The 19,241-nt window shown below is 33.4% G+C and overlaps 1 protein-coding gene across 1 annotated transcript; it reads left to right on the plus strand.

The window, feature by feature from the left end:
• The first annotated feature begins 1,123 nt into the window (after window positions 1-1,123).
• Window positions 1,124-2,722, plus strand: LOC130662349 (uncharacterized). The gene is made up of 2 exons (XM_057461197.1): window positions 1,124-1,713; window positions 1,934-2,722. The coding sequence occupies exons 1-2, from the start codon at window positions 1,368-1,370 to the stop codon at window positions 2,587-2,589; spliced, it is 1,002 nt and encodes a 333-aa protein (XP_057317180.1). The 5' UTR covers window positions 1,124-1,367; the 3' UTR covers window positions 2,590-2,722.
• The last annotated feature ends 16,519 nt before the right edge of the window (window positions 2,723-19,241 follow it).

The raw sequence follows: 19,241 nt of genomic DNA on the forward strand, positions 1-19,241 counted from the left end.
CACCAAAACATACGATATGCTTGAATGGCAAAACTGAAAATAAATAGCTTCTGATTGTCTCTTTTGTGGCTGATTATTTAAAAACTCTGTAATAACTCTATTTGTCCAGCAGCCGCAGATAATATACTTGTGTTGTTGTTGAGGAGAAACGAGTGATGCTGTTGCTGCTGTAATTATTCTTTTCATAGTACGTCCCAGACAATTTGTGACTTCTACCATTAAGGCACTTATTATTTAAGGTATTATGTGAGACTTGTGTAAATGACTCCGTTGAGTCTTTCAAAGTGCCGATGAAATCTCTAACAATGCATCACGTTGAGAGATAAAGAGCTTCTGTTCCAAATGCTTCCGTCTATCGTCGATCAGTCTGACAACAACAGACTTTTTACCAGATGTCGATTCACTTGAATTTGAGTATTCTCCTGATGGCCACTTGCTTACTGCTGAGTTGACCAATGGAGTACTTTAACTTTGTAAATATTGATAGAAGCTTCTAAAATAATTTTTCTAACATCATAAACTATGCACTATTTTTATTTTTGACCCTCAAATTTTCAGAATGTGTTGCTGGTAGGCTAAGTTTGAATATCAATATCTCTAAAACGAAATGAGATAATCAGCTAAAATTTACAGGGTCATCTCATCTTACCTGTAGTATAGTATAAACAAAGAAAAAGCAAAATCTGAGAAGATCAACAGAGAATCATTCTGAAAATCTGTTGATTTGATATAGAATGACACTACAGCTTCTAATTCAACTGTCGATAACAATGGTATCGCTTATTGTTGCTGAATCTAAACCACATGGGCTGTGTATTTGGAGAGCCACCCCAAATTTAAATTAATCTAGTGTACGACTATATAGTCCCTCCTTGCTACATGGTCCCTCCTGTGCTGCCATGTTTACTTTATAAAAATCGTAAATGCACACGTGCAATAAATTTTTTTTTACAATTTCCACTGTTTTTGTATTTACATGAGCAAATGTCTATCCCGTCCAACCGGGTTCCGGTCTAATTGACCAGGATCTCGGTTGACGGAGTTTCGCGTTTTAACCGAGGTGGAGATAGAATACACCATGTGCTTACCAATTGGGGTGTTCTGTAGTATAATTCCAAATAACAGATCCTAGGTTTTATAATTTTATGTAAGTAAAAATATATATACCTTCCTGACTATTCATACTCTTTATTCTTTCGCGGTATAATGCTTCTTGATCAGTTAATAATTAAATAAATTGTCAACAAAGGTCATTAATTTTATGTAATCATTGTCTCTTAACTGTTTAAAAACATTGTTATAACGAGTTGTGGTGAAACGAATACACAAGGTTTTAACAAAATTTTATTAACAATATTATTAACATTATGAAGTTAGCCATTCGCGTCGTAGTTATCTTGGTGTTATGTTTTATTTTCGTAACGTTTCTTTTGTGGTTCAATGAAGTTTTATATAATGTAAAAACTCATCAAGAATGCCGCAGAAAAGACCTTAAAGATTACATTCTCGTTATAGCGTTCAGCTTACCTTATTATAAAAACAATATTTTGTTTCAAGAAATTTATCAAAATGCTTTTGGAAAGGTTGTAATTTGCGGACCAGAACCAGACGCTAGGTCGGGACGCAATAAACCAGATATCGAGTTTGACGACGCAAAGGACTATGGTTACTATTGCATGGGGTTAGCTGTGAGAAAATATCAGCAATTCAAAGGTACAGTTTTTTTCCATGTTTAAATTTTTCCTTACAAAAAGCTTTATGTGTTAGTGTAAAAGGAGACAAAGCGCCTAAACATGGAACACACTGCCTAACTTTTGTAATATTTGCTAAACTCTGCTTTTGTAAATGTCTTTTTTTATATTTATGGTGTGCGATAGTAGAACATCATTGCGTCTAAGAGAAATCTTTTTTGCAGATCTTTTTTCTACTTCAGGGTACTTTTATATAAATGATGAAATATTATTCAACTGGTGGAACATACAGCATTTGGATTTTTCGCAGCCATGTCAACCTGGACATCCCGAGTGGAGTCAGAAGGCGTACGATTCCTTAGATCCAAATACATTTTCTTTCAAACGATGGAAAAAGAGCTTGGAATCATGCAGAAATTTTCACCAAGCTGTAGTTAGATTCTCGAAATTTACCAACAAAGATTTTGACGGCAAAAAAGCTTCGAAGACGTATTTGCAAAACGGTCATGGGCAAGCGATGTGTGGATATGGATGGTCGAACTTCTTTTATATTCCACACACCCAAGCTGCATCCTTTTCTATGTTAACTGAAATCGGATATACAAACAGGCTAAAATCGGATATTGGATTACACAACATATTAAGAAGTTTATCTCCAATTGAAAATCTGCAAACTGTGAACATTACAACATTAAAAAGGAACAGTGAAAAACGAAGGATAGAAGGAAAAAAGCGAGCACAAGACTTTTGGATGCTGTATAATTTAAAAATACATGTTGCCCACCCCTTCAGTATTAACAGCAAATCACACGAAGAGACGCAATATCACGTGACTAAACTGAAAAGTATCTACCTAGATCACGCTCTGAAAATGACAAATTGTAAAAGTGTAGAATAAATTTTATTTCTAGAAGCTATTCTCCTAGGATAAGTTACTTAAAATTAGGGCATTTATTTATTTATTTTTTCTAGTTCATACGTTAATGTGAATGAGCTGTGCTTCAGCTTTCCAACGAGGGGTCATTCAAACTTTAAACGTTTTTTGTTTCTAAAGATATGAAGACTTTTCCCGATCGGTAGCCTTGTGTTAGAACGTTCGCTTCCGGTGCGGGAGGTCTTGGTTTCAAACCCCAGCTGAGTCATGCCAGAGACTATGAAAGTGTTAATATATCCTTTCTGCTTAGCACTCAGAATGAGAATAGGATTGGTATTGTAGGCGGTTGTCTAGTTGAACGAGTGCTGTGCTTGCAGGAATTTTGTAGCTCAAATGGGATCTTTAAATGCACTAGGACCCCTTTAGGACCCTCGTTGATAGCAGTACCGATAGGAACTGAAGACGCTACCCTGGATAAATAAATTCAATAATATTACCTTCTTGAAGCAAATTAGATAAATCACTGTACATTCTGGCACATAAACACGAAAATGTGACATGTGATAGCTAAATACATTTCTTTTCATATCGTAAGCTAACTAAAAAACGAAATTATATGGCACTTACAATGTTATTTAGCCCCGGCCATGAGCTTTTACGAACCATGTTCTCTTAATTTGAAAATATGATCTTAAATCTGACGGCAAAATCACAAATTAGCACATCACTATCCGTAATTGTGCTACCCCAGCAGAATACATCAAAATGTCGGGCGATTATGTCGAAAATTCAGTGAAGCGCTCACAACAAGGCAGCGTCAGGAGTAATGTATTTCGCAATGCTGGTTTAAATAAATAGCTACACAGGCAACAACCTGCGGCTGCCCCATTCAGCTAAAACAGTCATTTTGCAAAATAAGTTATTGTGAAAGTTTCAAACTTAATTGTGAAAGTTATTTGAATGACTTTAGAGGAATCACAGGTTTCGGAGATTGTTGTTGTATTGTGCGTAGAATTCATGTCATTGTATCACTTATTGCTTATATCCGGGTGGACTTAAAATCGGGATGGAATTTGCATTATAATCAGAAAGGCCTATAGTAAGGTGGACCTATATCTGTCTGGGTCTTTATCCAGGTCGGCCTGTATCCAGGTGGGCCTTTATCCGCGATTTTACAATAAGTGTTTTGATTGTAGGTGGATATCATATTTAAAAAAATAAAAACTTGGAGGAAAAAAAGGTAAAAATACTTCCTGCTGTGGAAGTTAAGCTATGGTTATCCTCACTTCTTTTGATAAATTTAGATTTCAATTTTTCATCAACACCGTTCTCTTGCATGGCTGTCATTTTGTATAACCCCAAAATACATAAAAGTATTGGGCATCGTGAACAGCCACGACCAATTAATTTTTTTCTTAAGATACTAATATAATACAAAATTACTACAAACAGACACTAATCACACCAACCTGGGTTCTCGACTTTTCGACATTGAGGCGGCATCGAGGAAGCAAGCGCTAGAGGTTTTGACGCAAGAAACACTGAGACAAGGTTGTTATGTTTTTTATGATAAAGAAGTAAATAAACAAATAAAACTGGTTCTCAAAAATGTTCACCTTTCTTTTCTTTGGCGAAACATTTGTTTTTCGCAGGATCCAAGTTTTAAAGAACAACCTACGCAGTTTCTATGTAGGCTCTCTTGTCAAGAAACATTGCAGATTTAATTAGAATATATTGCTTCATACTTATTAATAATTTCACTTCATGTCTTGTATTTATGTCTTGTAGTAGTAGTATTTGTCATTGTTGAATTTCTAACAAACTGAAGAGGCTAATGCGCCTAACTTCGTTAGACGAATTCGACATTACTAAAAGCGTTAACATTGAAGCTAAATAAAACGCAAAATAAACACTCTGCTTTAATTTTTGGGAAACGTTGGATTATCAAGCTGTCAATTTTTTGTCTTTTACAAAGTATTAACCATAAGCTCAAACAAATCATTTGTTTACTGTCTTCAGGTAGAAACGCAAAGGTGTAGTGAAAGTTTACTTCCACAAAAGTCGCTTGAGAAAATTCCCCTTTTTGAACATTTGAAATTTCAATACACGCTCACCGCATGAAAGATTAACAAAAGAACCTTTCTCAAATAACTGCTGCTTTGGATGGAAGGAGGTTTGGAAAACAGATAATTAATAAAGAGAAATTACGTAACACAAGAATCTACTTTTTTTAAAATTAGGATTATATTTTGTGGTGAGGATTTAAGAACTAAATTTAATGTTTTTATTCCAAGAAGTAATTGGTTGTTTATATCTAATACTACTTTTAAAGTTGTTAAGCAGTCTTACAAATTCTATTGCAGATACTTATAAACTGGTCTCTTATGTTCGTCTGCTAGTCTTATGTTTATCAGTTTAAAAAAGCAGGTGTATACGCATTTAAATTTTTTTTTATTCTTCATGGGAATCGATGAAAGAATGATTGGATAAAATGTGTGCGCCACCACCAGCCCTGATCTTAACCTTTTTTCATGGTATGATAATGAATATGGTTGCAGTAACAAGTTTGTGCGACGTTATCACATATATAGCGTCTCATCAATGATTTCAATTTAAGATGTAAACACTAGAGTAATAATCCGAGAGGAAGAACACAAATAATTGTTGTAAATCCTTTAATAAACGCCTCTCTCTTTTAAACAACCCCTCCCCCACTCCTGATGTTGTTCTTCCTCAAGTTGTTAGTGATCAATATCTTTTATTTTAGCTTTCCAACGTCAATCAAAAATGATATAATCCAAAACTCTTTTTTTCCTTGATGCAGAAGAAGACGATTTTATTAATGTAATTTAGAGAACCTTTGTAACAAAAAACTTGTTTAAATACAAAAACAAAACCCTTCTTTTTTAAACGGCTGGGCGTTTATTGGAGTATTTACTGCGGTTTTACATGCCAATAATCTCGAAATCTCGTGTGAGCACACTTTAGTTAAAAATATATATGTGAAATATGAAATTAAAAATTATGCATGTTCTCCCTGGTGTTATGGAAAAGGATAAGGGCTATGGATATCATGCACATATAAATGAGAAAAATAAAATTGAGTTTTAAAAAAAACTGTAAGAGAAAGAAATGTCACAGCAGAAACGAGAATTCTCAATATAAACGAGAATTGTCACAATGAAAATGGAACTGTGGCACCACAGGACCACAACGGTCATTTACGAGCGAGATGATAACATCATAACAAGATTACACCATAGCAAGAAAGACTTATCGAAGTTAAAATTTAATGAATGCAGAAACAAAGAGATTAAGTCGTAAAAATACTTTTTAACAACTTTAACATCACATGTCCCATGGAAGACCAAAAAATCTTTACTTGGTTATTTTTTGTCTGACATAACATTACATGACCAAGACGGGCCATTATATGGCTGTTAAAAACAAGAATTAATCTACCTAAATGTATGTGAATGCCTTATCAGGCAATCCAATGATGGACTAAAGAAAAAATTCAACAAGAATTTTTTTAAGAGCCCTAAATTCCTAAGAGATGTTAGAATCACGTTGTACAATAGATAATTAGATGCAAAATTATCAGTCTTTAGATTTATAACTAGCTAAAAGAAACTTGTTTGAACGACGACATTTAGCAATAACTCCCTCCGTTTAAATTGTTTTTACTTTTGTAAAAAGGGATCTCAAACTTTTCTTGTAAACAAAGGCGTGTAGCTAATAACTTGACTAACAACACGAAACTCTGAGTATCAAATAAATTTTCTCCTTGAGTTTTTTCTTTACATCGTACGACATGCTCTAAATTAATTGAGCACTTTTATTGGTTAGCCAAATATAAACAGTATAGCTACAATAATACACTATAATTTATAGCGCGGAATTCAAAACGAGTCTAACAGACTGAAACAACACCAACTTTGAATAATGAAATAAATCCTCATCTAAAATTGTACATATGCATGTAATAAGGTATGAAAATTTCCTGTATACATTTAAGCATTTATTTTGCATCATTAAAATTAATGATGTTGAATCGATCCCAAGGGAAGTTGAAGATGCTACTCTGCATATTATCAAGAAAAAATTAGCCAGTAGCAGCTCAAAAATAGCAGAATTCAAATCTGGTGGTCCTCGGGTAAGCAGTTGTAAATTACAGTAATTATATTTGTCTTAATTTACCATTTTTAAGACAATGTTTTTAAAAATGAATATTCGTCCAGTGGATATATTTTTAGCTTTACATTTACGTTATCTAACTTACATTACATTAACGCCAAAAGAATGCGAGGCCAGTAGCATTGCGTCACAATGTATCATCAGAGATAGGAATAAACATGTTTATAATAACATAATGAATGTTTCTGGCAGTGATGAAGTATCTGCTGTAAGCCAGACTGCATTATGAATGTGAATATTGTGATTACAATATGCTTTAGTTGGTTAAAGACATTTAATATTAAACCAGCTGCAATCAACAAGCAACGAGACGTAGCACAATCATGGGTTGGCAACGAATGCATGTTGAGGATACATTTTTTACAACGGAATCAAATGAGCACAAAGGAGCATACGAGGTAAAAACAACACCCTGATTATATGTTGCCAGTCTTAAATCACACATCTTAGATCATGTAGATAAATTTCTTGAGTAAGTATACTTTTATCTTTATTGATAATGAAATTAAAAATTATTTCTTATTTTATTTGTACTGACATATGGATAAGCAAGAACGACATTATAATTCTTATTCCAATTAGAAGCAACTTTGTGATGTATCCTAAAAAATTTCAAAAAGAAATACATTTAAAGATTGGTGGAGATGGTCGTAAATCATTTAAAACGAATTATCAAGTTTGTAATGTGGAGAAACTAAACAAGAAAAGAAATACAATTTCGTACTTTGAAACAAAGGATTACCGTGTTTATCTTAAAGTTGGCTTACAAACATTTAAAAGCCAATTTGACCAACTTGAGCCACTCTTCTCTTGTTACACATTATTTTAATCAGGTGACATTAAAACATGTCTTTATGTTTAAATTTGATGGCAGAAATTGTCCTTTGTTTACTGCATCCATTTTATCCTGAGCAGTAATGGGTTTCCATTAAACTTTTCTTTCTTAATTTTCGTCTACCGTTGAATTAAAACTTCCAAAATAGCGATCTTAAAGAGATGTGTTATAAAAGTAGCCACTACTAAGAAAGTCTCACCACGACCAGACCTCCGATCATGAATGGCGAGGATAACTCTAACAGTGAAAACCAGATAGCTTGTGCATCGATAAACACTGTCGTCAATATAGGATCCTTTAGATGGACAAGTGCCACTGTTGACATACATTTGTGTATTTTTAAATCTAACGTGCTTTTTGAAAGTTGAAAAGTTTGAAAAAAGTGAGAAAATCTAGAAAAGGTTAGGCACTTTCACATAGTTAATTTGATCAGTTTTTGTCGAGTAATTTCTCTGGGCGGAAAGGAACAGTAAAAATGCGTTAGTCGCAGTTTCTGCGAGAAAATAAGCCATGCTGACGACAGCAAAAATAATCACAGCTTAAGCTTTCAAATCTAACCAAGAAGTTGAGATCCTAAATCCTGACTGTATTCGAAATGCGTGAGCCTAATATAAAAGGTCGCAAATTATTTCTTGTAGGTATAATCTTTAAAATTCAACATTTATTTAGATATTTTTGAAAAAATTGTGATTCTTGCTATACGTGATAGTATCACGCACAGCAAGACCAGGTCAACACAGCAGATCAAGTAAGATGTAGAATTTTTCGTTGTTGACATCTAAAACATCAATAATGAAATTATGCATACCATATTGTGCGATGGCGTTAGCTAGATTTAAAATTGCTGTGACGGCTGAGAAGAGAGTAGAGACATAAAGGATGTCTTGCTATGTTTGATTTAAATGATCAAAACAAAAAATTTGTTTTATATTTTATATTTTTAGCTCGCTTTTAGCTCAGCTTAAACCGGTTTAGAGTTTATCTCGATTTTTGCGATCAAAGTTCAAGCAATCAATTTTTATATTCAATTAACAGAAATCAGGGAGACACAACTATATAGACAACGCTTAAACCCAATTGCATAGATTTTCAAAGCATAGGAACAACTACAACGATTCCTTCTTCAACGTTCCCTGCTAACTCGGCTCTTCAACTACTTGTCACCTCCTTTGACAAAAAAAATATTACAACACAACAATAAACATTAACTTATTCGTATATATTTATTTAATCTAGAATATATTGCGTCGCATCCTTCTGGTATAAACTTTCCCAGTGTTGCTCTGTTTATACAAAAGATATACTGCAGAATTGATTAACTTTGACCTTGGAGGATAGAATTTTTCATAGCTTTGACCTGTGCACAAGTATTATAAGGTTGCTGCCAATTTTATGTAAGTCGGTAACGCCGCTCTCATTACAGTGTCTTTTTTGGTAAACCTGTTTCTATAAGCCTATGTATATAGTTAAAGCTAACAAAAGACATCCGAAGAAAATTAAAATAATCTTCTTCTTGTTCAGTAACATGTCACACACATACTCCTAAATCTTTTCAAAATACAGACTAGGTTTCTATAAAACACTTCCAACATTTGTCGTAATTGGAAAAAACAATGTTTTTATCTATTGATGCCAAAACAAAACGAAAATCGGATCACTGAAATAAAATGAAACAAAAAATGCTAATTTGAGAAAAACAATTATTGAAAAAAATAAATCGCTTGTTCACACTTTCGTACACCTTTCTCGAATTTCATAAATTATAATAATTATGACGTCATCCAAAATTTCATAATGGTTCTATTCTCTTTAAATAAGGATATTTAGACAGAATATTAAATTATCATGAGAAAATCAAAGTTTTAGAGCAATATGATATTTTAGTTGGATTTTATTTTAATTTGAAAAAAATAATTATTTTTAAAACGAGGCTATTTTTAGAAAGTTCGTCTATATGAATGGTTTGACCGTAACATTTAGCTCACAGTTCTGGCACTTGGAACAGAAATATTTACGAAATTAGGTAATTTTTTCTACTTTTTGATAAGGAACTTAGGGATGACAATCATTTTTAGCATCAACCTCTTTAATTAAGTTTGGCATAATTAGGAAATTCGGGAAAGGTCTAATAATACCAGTAGGGTATTTCAATTCGTATGAGTAACTTCCTCCGATATTATTATCAGATTTGCAAACACAGTTGTCAATGTGGATCGTGTGTTCTGAATGTATACATAGACTATGCACCAGCATGACCTAGCTAATTTTCCTCACATGACATGCGACCCGCACATTCGCCATTTTCTCGAAGATTATCGCAACTTTTACACGCATATGCGTCTGTGCGAGCAAACACGTCACCTAAACATACAGATGCTGAATCAACTTTACACTGACAACATACGAAAGTGATAAGTTTAAGGACCTGATAAAAAATTAAAAACGGGATTGCTTGTCATCCGGGAAACATCAATTTTATTTTCTCTCATGTACAAACCATTATTAAGATTCGTAAATTGTTGCAGTGAGTGGTGCCATAACAAAGTTTGATAATTTACACGCTGTATAAGTTGTCCCAATACATTCAACCAGGGTGGTAACAATTTAATCGGAGTTCTTCTTTAAAATTAGCAGTAAATGCTGTAACGAAGTTAGTTAATGCTGGTTGTTTTTCCATTTATCTTCGATACAAACTGTTCGACGTTTTTGATACTTCCTTTTAACAATATGTCACTTTTTCCACGCAATGAAACTCGATATATACCACATTACTGCACATAATCTTCAGTGGTTTAATTTTGCCTTTTCCACCAAAGGTGCTTACACTGTCACACCGAAAGAAGCTATAAGACTAAGAGGTGCCACAAGAAAATCTGGTTTCTTACTAGATGTTTTTTTTAGCTGGTGATGCACATTTTCAATAAGTCGCCGTGCGTTGTTGTTTCAGTGAGCAAATAATTAGCATTTATTTACGGGCTTTTGGCCAGTGTTATCATAACAAAATCCGTATTGGAAGTATTAATGACAATCTTGTGATAAAATTGACTGCCATGATTGACATTAAGAAGAAGGAGAAGGGTACCCGTGAATATCCGACTAAATCAACTCGCAAAGCCACACGACTGGAGTTAACGTGACCCTATCTTGTAAAAAATTTGACTGATTCCATTGATCCACTATGGAAGTTTTTATTTGAAAATTGCAGCAAATTCCATTGTTTGATACTTGATATTGGAATAATCTTCTATAAGCTCATTTCGACTTGAGATCACCAATTTCTTCCCGCATTTTTTCTAGCGCTATTACCGTACACATCAAAAAACCACATTAATTCTTTGTGCTTGACTACCAACTGATAAAAAATGCTTTAATAACTTTTCATTGTACCCTTGGTAAGTCAGGTTTGTTGCTACAAAACATGGACATTCCATCTACAATGTAAACACTCCCAGTTGGCATAACGATTACAGGATCTACGATTTTGGTGTTTTCCCAATCTCTCAGGTTTGTTGCTAACAAACATGGACATTCCATCACAATGTAAACACTTCCAGTTGGCATAACGACTACAGGATCTACGATTTTAGTGTTTTCCCAATCTCTCATCATATTGGCAAGAGATATCGAGACAGCTGCAAAGCGATACGCGAATAGGTGCTTTAAAAGAACATTTTATTTTAGAGCAATAATTAAAAATCATCGAGAAGAACGCTTTGGTACTTTGAGTCGTTACGAATTCATTTCTGGTTTTACGTGGCTTTTTCATGGTTTTTATCTTCTTCACTAAGTCAAAGATATTTAGTGTTCTTCCTTCGCTCATTTTTTCTTGATAAAAGCCTTCAAAGCATACAGCTTCGCACTTCTAATACCATCAGCGATATGTTTAGCAACAGTTGTACCTGCGGATGTCGATACAAGAGAGCAATCACTGGGTTTATGCTTATTTCTTTTAGTGTATTCAAAAATGCTTGAGTATCTCCTTCTTCTCTCTTCCTTCCTGATGACATGAAATCTTAGTGCAGACATTTCCGTGTTTGGTTGTTTTTGATAATCCCGATGTGCCACTAGGAGTTTTCGTCTCTTTGTTAAGGGTCATCTCGATAACCTTATTTGTCTCTCATCTACTAAATGGTTTTCCAGCCGTTATCTGAGTAGCAAAATTGTCGATGTCTAACTTTTAATGCATTTCTGAAAGTTTCTCTTCAATACATCAGATATCTGACATGATTGAGATTCTCTGTTGTGATAGACACATTTCTTTACATCCGTCATTCACTGTCGATATTTGTGTCGGCCTATTTACTTCGTTTTCTTGCACCAAATGTGATAATCTTTTTGGATATATGGAAAGTTTTTCATTTATATATATACATAATGTTAAACCAGTGAGTATTTCTCCAAATTAAGCCGAAATAAGCTTCTTGTGGAATCATCATGAGCTGACGGAAACCTTTCCATCTTCCGCAATAAATTAGAGATCGGCATTATTTCAGGAATGCTGTAATGACGCAGCTGCACAACTTCCTTGAATCTTATTATTCTAAAGAGTTGTTGTGTTAAACACTCTTTTTTTTTTGTTGTCTGTATTTTTTATAACATGAAGAATGTAATATCGTAATTTCGCAGCAGTCATACCTATATGAACACGGGTTCCATTTTACAGCGTAAAGTATTAAATTTGAGAAAGTATTGAAACAGCAAATATATTTTGGAAAATCATTACAATTTATTTTGTTAAATTACCTAGGTTGAATAATTTTGGTAAAGATTTATTTTTGTTAATCAGTCTACATATTTTAGGATCTATTACGAAAACGCATAGTCAATCAACATGCATTATCCGATCGAGTTACATTGGAAATAATGTGCTCAAAGTAGAGGCGAATAAATTAATAGTGGTAAATCCGATGGTCTACAAAAATCTAACTACTATGGATAAAATTTGCAAAAATAAAACCAACGTAAAATCTTTAACTGAGTGAAATATAAATCAAGCTGAAATATTTAGTAAATATGTAGGCATGTAAAGCACCAGCTATCCACGCGAAACACGTAGGGCACGTAGGGCACGTAATTTTGAAGACTTAACCTAAGTAACACTGGTCTTTACTGATCTAGTGTGGTGATGGAGGGGGCGAAGATGATAGGCGGCATGGAGTGCACGAGGGCCATAAATCTGGAAGTATTTATGCTTACGTAATAAAACTTGGCATACTTTAAAAAGTCTTAATACAAATGAAAAACCAAACGTTTTTATATAAAATTTTATATAGAATTTCAATGATGTATTTGTACATATTTGTATGAAACTAATTTTTTTAACTATAAAGGTAAAGAGATCCGTTTTTCCCAGAATATTTATTTTCACGTTTTGAAGTTAGTACATATTTTAAACATGACATGCATAGATGTTCGACGTAAAGAAAGTAACATAATGACGTCTTGGGGATCAAAATTAACGTTATTTTGCTGGATCGATATTTCCTTCAAGTCTGGCCTAAATGTTATCCGTAAGACACATAAATCTCCTTAGCAATACCTTAGTAACCACCTAGTAACGAACATTTATGTAATAAATAATAGTACAACCAACACATCTTACAACGCTCTACATGTACAGCATGGACTCTTTAAAATTTACAAATATACCCCCGTCCGTAAATTGCAAGACCCTCGCAAAGTATAAAAAATTTCCAAAAAATGTTTTGTCGTTACAAGCTCCAATAAAAGTTAGGAAAAGTCGCATAAACTTCAGCATTCAATTACATGCCTAACAAAAGTTATGCGCAGTTATGCAGGCACTTTATGCCCACCCCCTACCCCTTGTGTTAATAGGGTTAAAATGTCTATCATGAGGTTTTTTAAACGAGTTTCTAAGGTTTAACTATGTTTAAAAAAACTTCACCTTGGTACACCTACACAAAGATTATATCATCGCAGTGAAGGTAATTTTTTCCAGTCAGTCCAAGACACTACACAGATATGGCTTACTTAAATGCATTTAAGTTGATGCTAAATTAAAGGTCCGTTTTTAATTAAACGTTTACAGCTTAATTTTATTAGATTACCTACATTTACATGACAATATTAATACTTTTAGTTCTAAAATGGCGACATATCTCAATTACGGACAGTAATCTTTAAGAGGTACGACCACGATCGTTGTACGCATGCTTCGTGTAGACATTTACAAGTGGATGCAATGGTGGCGGGTTTTCCAGACGGCTTAAATGCAATCTAAAGGTGATCCGGAAAAAGTTTTCACCCAACCAAGAAACTTAAAAATCCAGTAAAAAAAGATTTTGCTAATGCTGTTGAAATTGACAATTATCTGCTCAACGAGGAAATAAATTTCAAAGCATAGTTATCCTTTGTTGATATCATTTTGACTTTTGTTATAACGATAAGAAAAAACTTCATGAAATGTACATTAGTTTGCTTCTCTCACCTAATGAGATAGATAAAAATAGAACTGCAATATTGCGTAGACATGACAAGCTAGACATCAAAACAACGACAAAAAGTTTGTTTAACATATTCTTCTAAGTGTTGTTTGTTTTACCATTAAATTGAATATCATCTTCAGCGTGTGTGAATAATCTTTATTGAACAAATTTCTAACGCACCTTAATCGATAGCTTTCTTTTCATGTTTATTTTTCTTACGATCATGTCATTGCAACTCAAAAATAAAGTGAGATTACTAGCTGAACTTTCTACTAAACGCAGTATTTTCTTTGCCGTTGAATTGTATCCCGCTAATTACCTTTCAAAGAATACTTTAGGCTTGAGTTTAAAGAACAAATAACTACTAAATAAGGCAAAAGATAACACGTTAATAACGAAACGACGAAAAAATATTATAATAAAGTTTTAGGTTGGCTTAAATAACAGACAACCAGTTTACCACTGAAATCTTTATTCCCATATTATTATTTAATAAACTCATGTTTTAACTGATTAGGAGTTGTTTAATAAGCAACACGTGAGCATCAAATGCTTCAGTTACCTACAATTACAGGTCCTTTCTAATTAAATCGTCACACATATTATTCTTTCCTCTCGCGTGTCTGATTAAGTAGTTTTATTAAACGCATCGATTATTAACACGGTTATATTGCACACAAACGTACCACAGAAGTGGGGCACATATCCGACGTTTTTTTTATTTCAGCGTCACAAAAGAGAAAGAAAGATCCCGTAGAAGGAAGACTTTGTAGGAAAGATAGTCAGCTGTACCCACGAGTTTGTATCCATAAGAATAGCAGGTTTGCGGATTACGTGAATTGAGCTAGGTTAGCTTTTGATTATACTGGGCTTTTGTTAACCAAATATCAACCAGTTATTTAACCACTTTGAATAACCTATGAATGACATAATTTCTGTTGATAAAATCTGCCTAGAATAGCTTCAATCGAGCTGATTGGCGCGAAATAGAACTTGCTGAAGTCAACAATTTTTCTCATCTTTTTTCTGAGAACACCTGTTTTCGCCGCTGATTATTACAAACCGATGAGATTAATTGATGAGTTTAGTTTGATAAATTGTTCCTACGTAATTACACTCCATAATATTACCATTTAGAAGAATGCAGAAGGTAGATTTTTCAAGAACATGCCATTGCAACTCACAAAATAAGATTTTAAAATTCTTTTAAAGAAAAGTTGCAAAATCGAAAAATATTAATAGGCACTAACTTCTTGCGTCATTGGAGCAGTCTTTTGGCAGAAGTAAAGCCAAAATTTGAATTGATGATGGAATTTATTCCTTAGTATAAATAGAGTTAATCTGTAAATTATGCTAAACATTAGATTTAAAGTAACTCTTTTCAGAGCTATTCTTCTCTCTTGACCTGTTCCAGCCCTTCCTTTTTGTAAATTTTCTTCTACTCTTAAGAAGACTTGTCGAACATTATACAAAAAATACTAGAAGAAACAAAGCACATGTAGCAAAAACATCTTCTTGTGTAAAAATTAGAAAATAAAAACAAATATGAATTAAAACACAGCAATGGGAATTAAATAAACAAAAAATTTTCTACTTACTTTTTAAGCAGTTGCCATGAAAATTGTGAGTAAGTGAGTAAGTATGTAACTAGAAGTTTTAATGTCCTTCGCGATTCATTCATAATGGCTGGCTCTCCCTCCCCACCGATTGTAGGTTACATTACTGCCAGAGAATCGTATAGCATTGCTCTAACTTGCTTGCCTCCGTACACAAGTCGGTTAGCGGTCAGTAAAGGTAACCAAATGGGCTGCCACCGCTACATTTAAAGGGCACCGGAGTGGGAACTGGAACCTTATGATTACAAGAAGAATGCGGTACAACTACATCATCTCCCATACATTTTCCTAACTTGTGTGTGGGCTGCGAAGCTCCATAAAAGAGTGAACCATACTTTTTATAAATACTGTTTACCAAAATAGCATTTGTTTTGTTTTTTGGAGGTTGTCATAAAATAACTTTTAATTAAATTGTGTTTATATCGGACAAACCATAAATCGAACCGAACATTTTAATAACTTGCTTTTATGACATGGTTTCACATCGAGCGTTCAGTTCAACTGTTGTCCATTTCATCCTCGATTAAAAGTAGTCTATGCAATTCCTAGAATACATTTCTAGTTGTAAATTTTTATTTTGTCCAGAATGTGGCCATCAATATATTTCAAGCAAGATAAACACAAATATTTTTCTTAGCAACCATTTATTAGTATCCAAGGGATTAATTTGTTTACAAATAAAAAACCTAACACAACTAAATTTTATATTAGTTTATATGGAAGGATTGTTGCTTTAATGAAGGTAAGCATGACCATATCTTCGCAGTTCAAAGTGATACAGATACAAGAATTTAAGTATGTAGGAACGGAAGCAAAGTTTTGTAGCCTATTAGCAATGGAGATTAGTTTGTGGCTTTGGTTACCAAGACATTATGGTTTCTTAAAAATTCTAGATAAGTAGAACTTTAGAGTGCTTTCAAAACAAACTGTTAACTGTTAATGCGAGTTTCCACTTGTCCGATTTATGCACGAGAACAGGAACGGGAAAAAGATTTGGACAGGCTGGAAAAAAAACGATTTCTAATTAAAAAAGCGGGGGAGAGAAAGAATTGAAAACTAGTTCCAAACATAAATGGAGAGTTTTTTTAATAAACTCGGCAGAAAAACTTTGTACTTGCTGTTAAATAAAAAAATGTTAAGTGCGGAAAGAATGTGGATCACAATCGTATTGGGAGAGAAAAAGCAAAGGTGTGTTTACTTTGTTGTTTTTCGATGTGAGACTTTACAATCTAGAATACTTTTTCAACCTACAAAATATGAAGATTTAATGTGGCCTTATCACTTTCCAAATCCTCACTTAGGCGTGTAGCAATTGGACTACGTAAAGTATTTACTGTCACGCTGAAATATACTTAACCATTGTCAATGAGGGGGAAAATTATGTACCTTGATAACTGTACACTGGTGCAGATGGAAAAAATGATGTGAAAAAAACTCATTGACTACTGCTTCCCATATTTCTCATTACAGGGGATGCAGGTTGTTCAAGAAGATTTGGTTGATTCTTGTTTCCAGTGTTTCGATGTAAAAAAAATAAAGTTCGAGACGTTGTGTTTCTAATGCCCATGACATTGGTCAGCATCGTGCCACGTTCAGGGTCAAAATATGGCAATATAACATCTTAACAAAACTTTATTTATAAGGTATAAGCATATTTAGGACTTAATTGTTAAACTTTTGTTCTGAAAACACCAAACTAATTCAGAACACGATAAGTAGAGGAATTCGTTTATCATAATTTGTTAGTTTGGAAATCGGGAGAACTGCCAAGGATTTCATCTTATATTATATCCCTTTAAGCAATTATCATTTTTTACAGCTGCACTGTTGTTTTAACATATTTTGGCGCCATTTTTCTAATTAGTCGTATAACTTAAGTGAAAGTTTAATCTCTGAAGTAGCATAGTTTTGTGTAAACAGAGGAGGTTGTTTTATAGAATTTAAGCACATACGGAAATATGTCTGAACCCCCAAAATAACATTTTTTGACAATATATGGAAAATGTGGAAACTTCAACAGTGGGGGTAGGGGGGTTTAGGATGTGCCACTATTGATACATGTATAAGTCATATGTCTCTCGCTCCTTTGCATGTATACAGACACAAATAGAAGGCCTACAGGAAAGGCAACGAGCTTTTTAAACAAGCTTTTTAATCTATCCCAGCTTCAAAAACTTTACAGTCAAAGCTTTTTTTATCCATAAGTGAGTAATTGTCGTCCAGATCTCTTGCTCGACCAAGCCGATATTTTCTGTGACCGAACAGTTCGTGAAATCTATGTTGACTGGCTAATTTTCCCTATCTGAAAGGTTTATATTTTTCAAGTGTTTGCATGTAGCCAATATTAATTGAGTAAATACCTATAGCTAGCTAGATAATATCAGTCAATAATTTTTTATTCTATTTACTTGTAGCTACATATTTTTTTTTAGAAGAGAAATTATGTTCTGAAGAATAATCGTGGTAGTTGGAGTGAAATAAACATAAAAAATGTTTCGATAGTGAAAAAAAGGAAATGTCTATACAAAAGGCAGCACTAACATATATCGTTCCCCTTGAGTCACAACGCCGTAGTTGTAATGGCCAGATGAAACAATTTCTGAGGAAGATCGTATAAGAATCAATTGAGAACAATACGTACTATTTTGACTACAGAACAAGAAGCTCCCTTAAAATCCTACATTTCTGCTTTAGACAATCCGTTTTATGGTTTAAATAAATGAACTTAAAACATTGATTTTGAGTATTTTGAAACGAATAAGATCAAGCATCCATTGACCAAAACTTTTAAAATGGCAGGTCGTAATTCTGTGGCTGAGTTTTAAAAGCGGAGAGAGACATTGTCTTCAAGAAAACCAGAATCTGTTTACCTGAACAGAGTGTTCGGACTTCACAAAACATTCTATAGAACGTTACTTCACAAACTTAAAAAAAATATTGGACAAGTTTTGTATTCCTCCTCACAGAATTTTTAACGTGGGCAAGGTTTATCCCGCGTTCATAAACCTGTAAAAGTGTTCGCGCCCAAAGCAAAACGTGTGGTTGCCTCCGCAACAAGTGGTGAAATATATTTTTCAAAACCTTGCTTTATTTGAGAAATGTAGCAAAATGTGATAAAAACTAAATGACGAATGGTAGAATTTATTTAGTTTTGGAATTCTTTAATGTCAATAAAACATCTTCGTACTGCATCGTGTTTCATCGTGCTCCATAGTGTGAGTGCTGAAATTGATATAACCATCTTAATTTAAGCGTTCATATTGAAATCCTCACCTGTTTTTATTCCATTACAATTATTGCTGCTTTTCCTACATAACTTTTGAAAATAGCGTGTTTCCCATACGCCAACTTAATTAATGTGCAAAGAAATTTATTTAACAAAATGACTTCTTTTAATAATGTTTTATAAGTAAATAAGAATGAACCCATAGAACTATTTTTCTTGCTTTTTTCAATACTTCCATATAAAACTTTGCGTCGTTTTTTTATATCGTAAATATTGCAAATAGATTACCTAGTAGTTGTAAAAAAATTTAAATTTACGAAATAGAAGTAAAAAATTTTTTGTTTTCATTTTTTTTT

Source organism: Hydractinia symbiolongicarpus, chromosome 10, assembly GCF_029227915.1.
Source record: "Hydractinia symbiolongicarpus strain clone_291-10 chromosome 10, HSymV2.1, whole genome shotgun sequence".
Taxonomy (NCBI): Eukaryota; Metazoa; Cnidaria; class Hydrozoa; order Anthoathecata; family Hydractiniidae; genus Hydractinia; species Hydractinia symbiolongicarpus.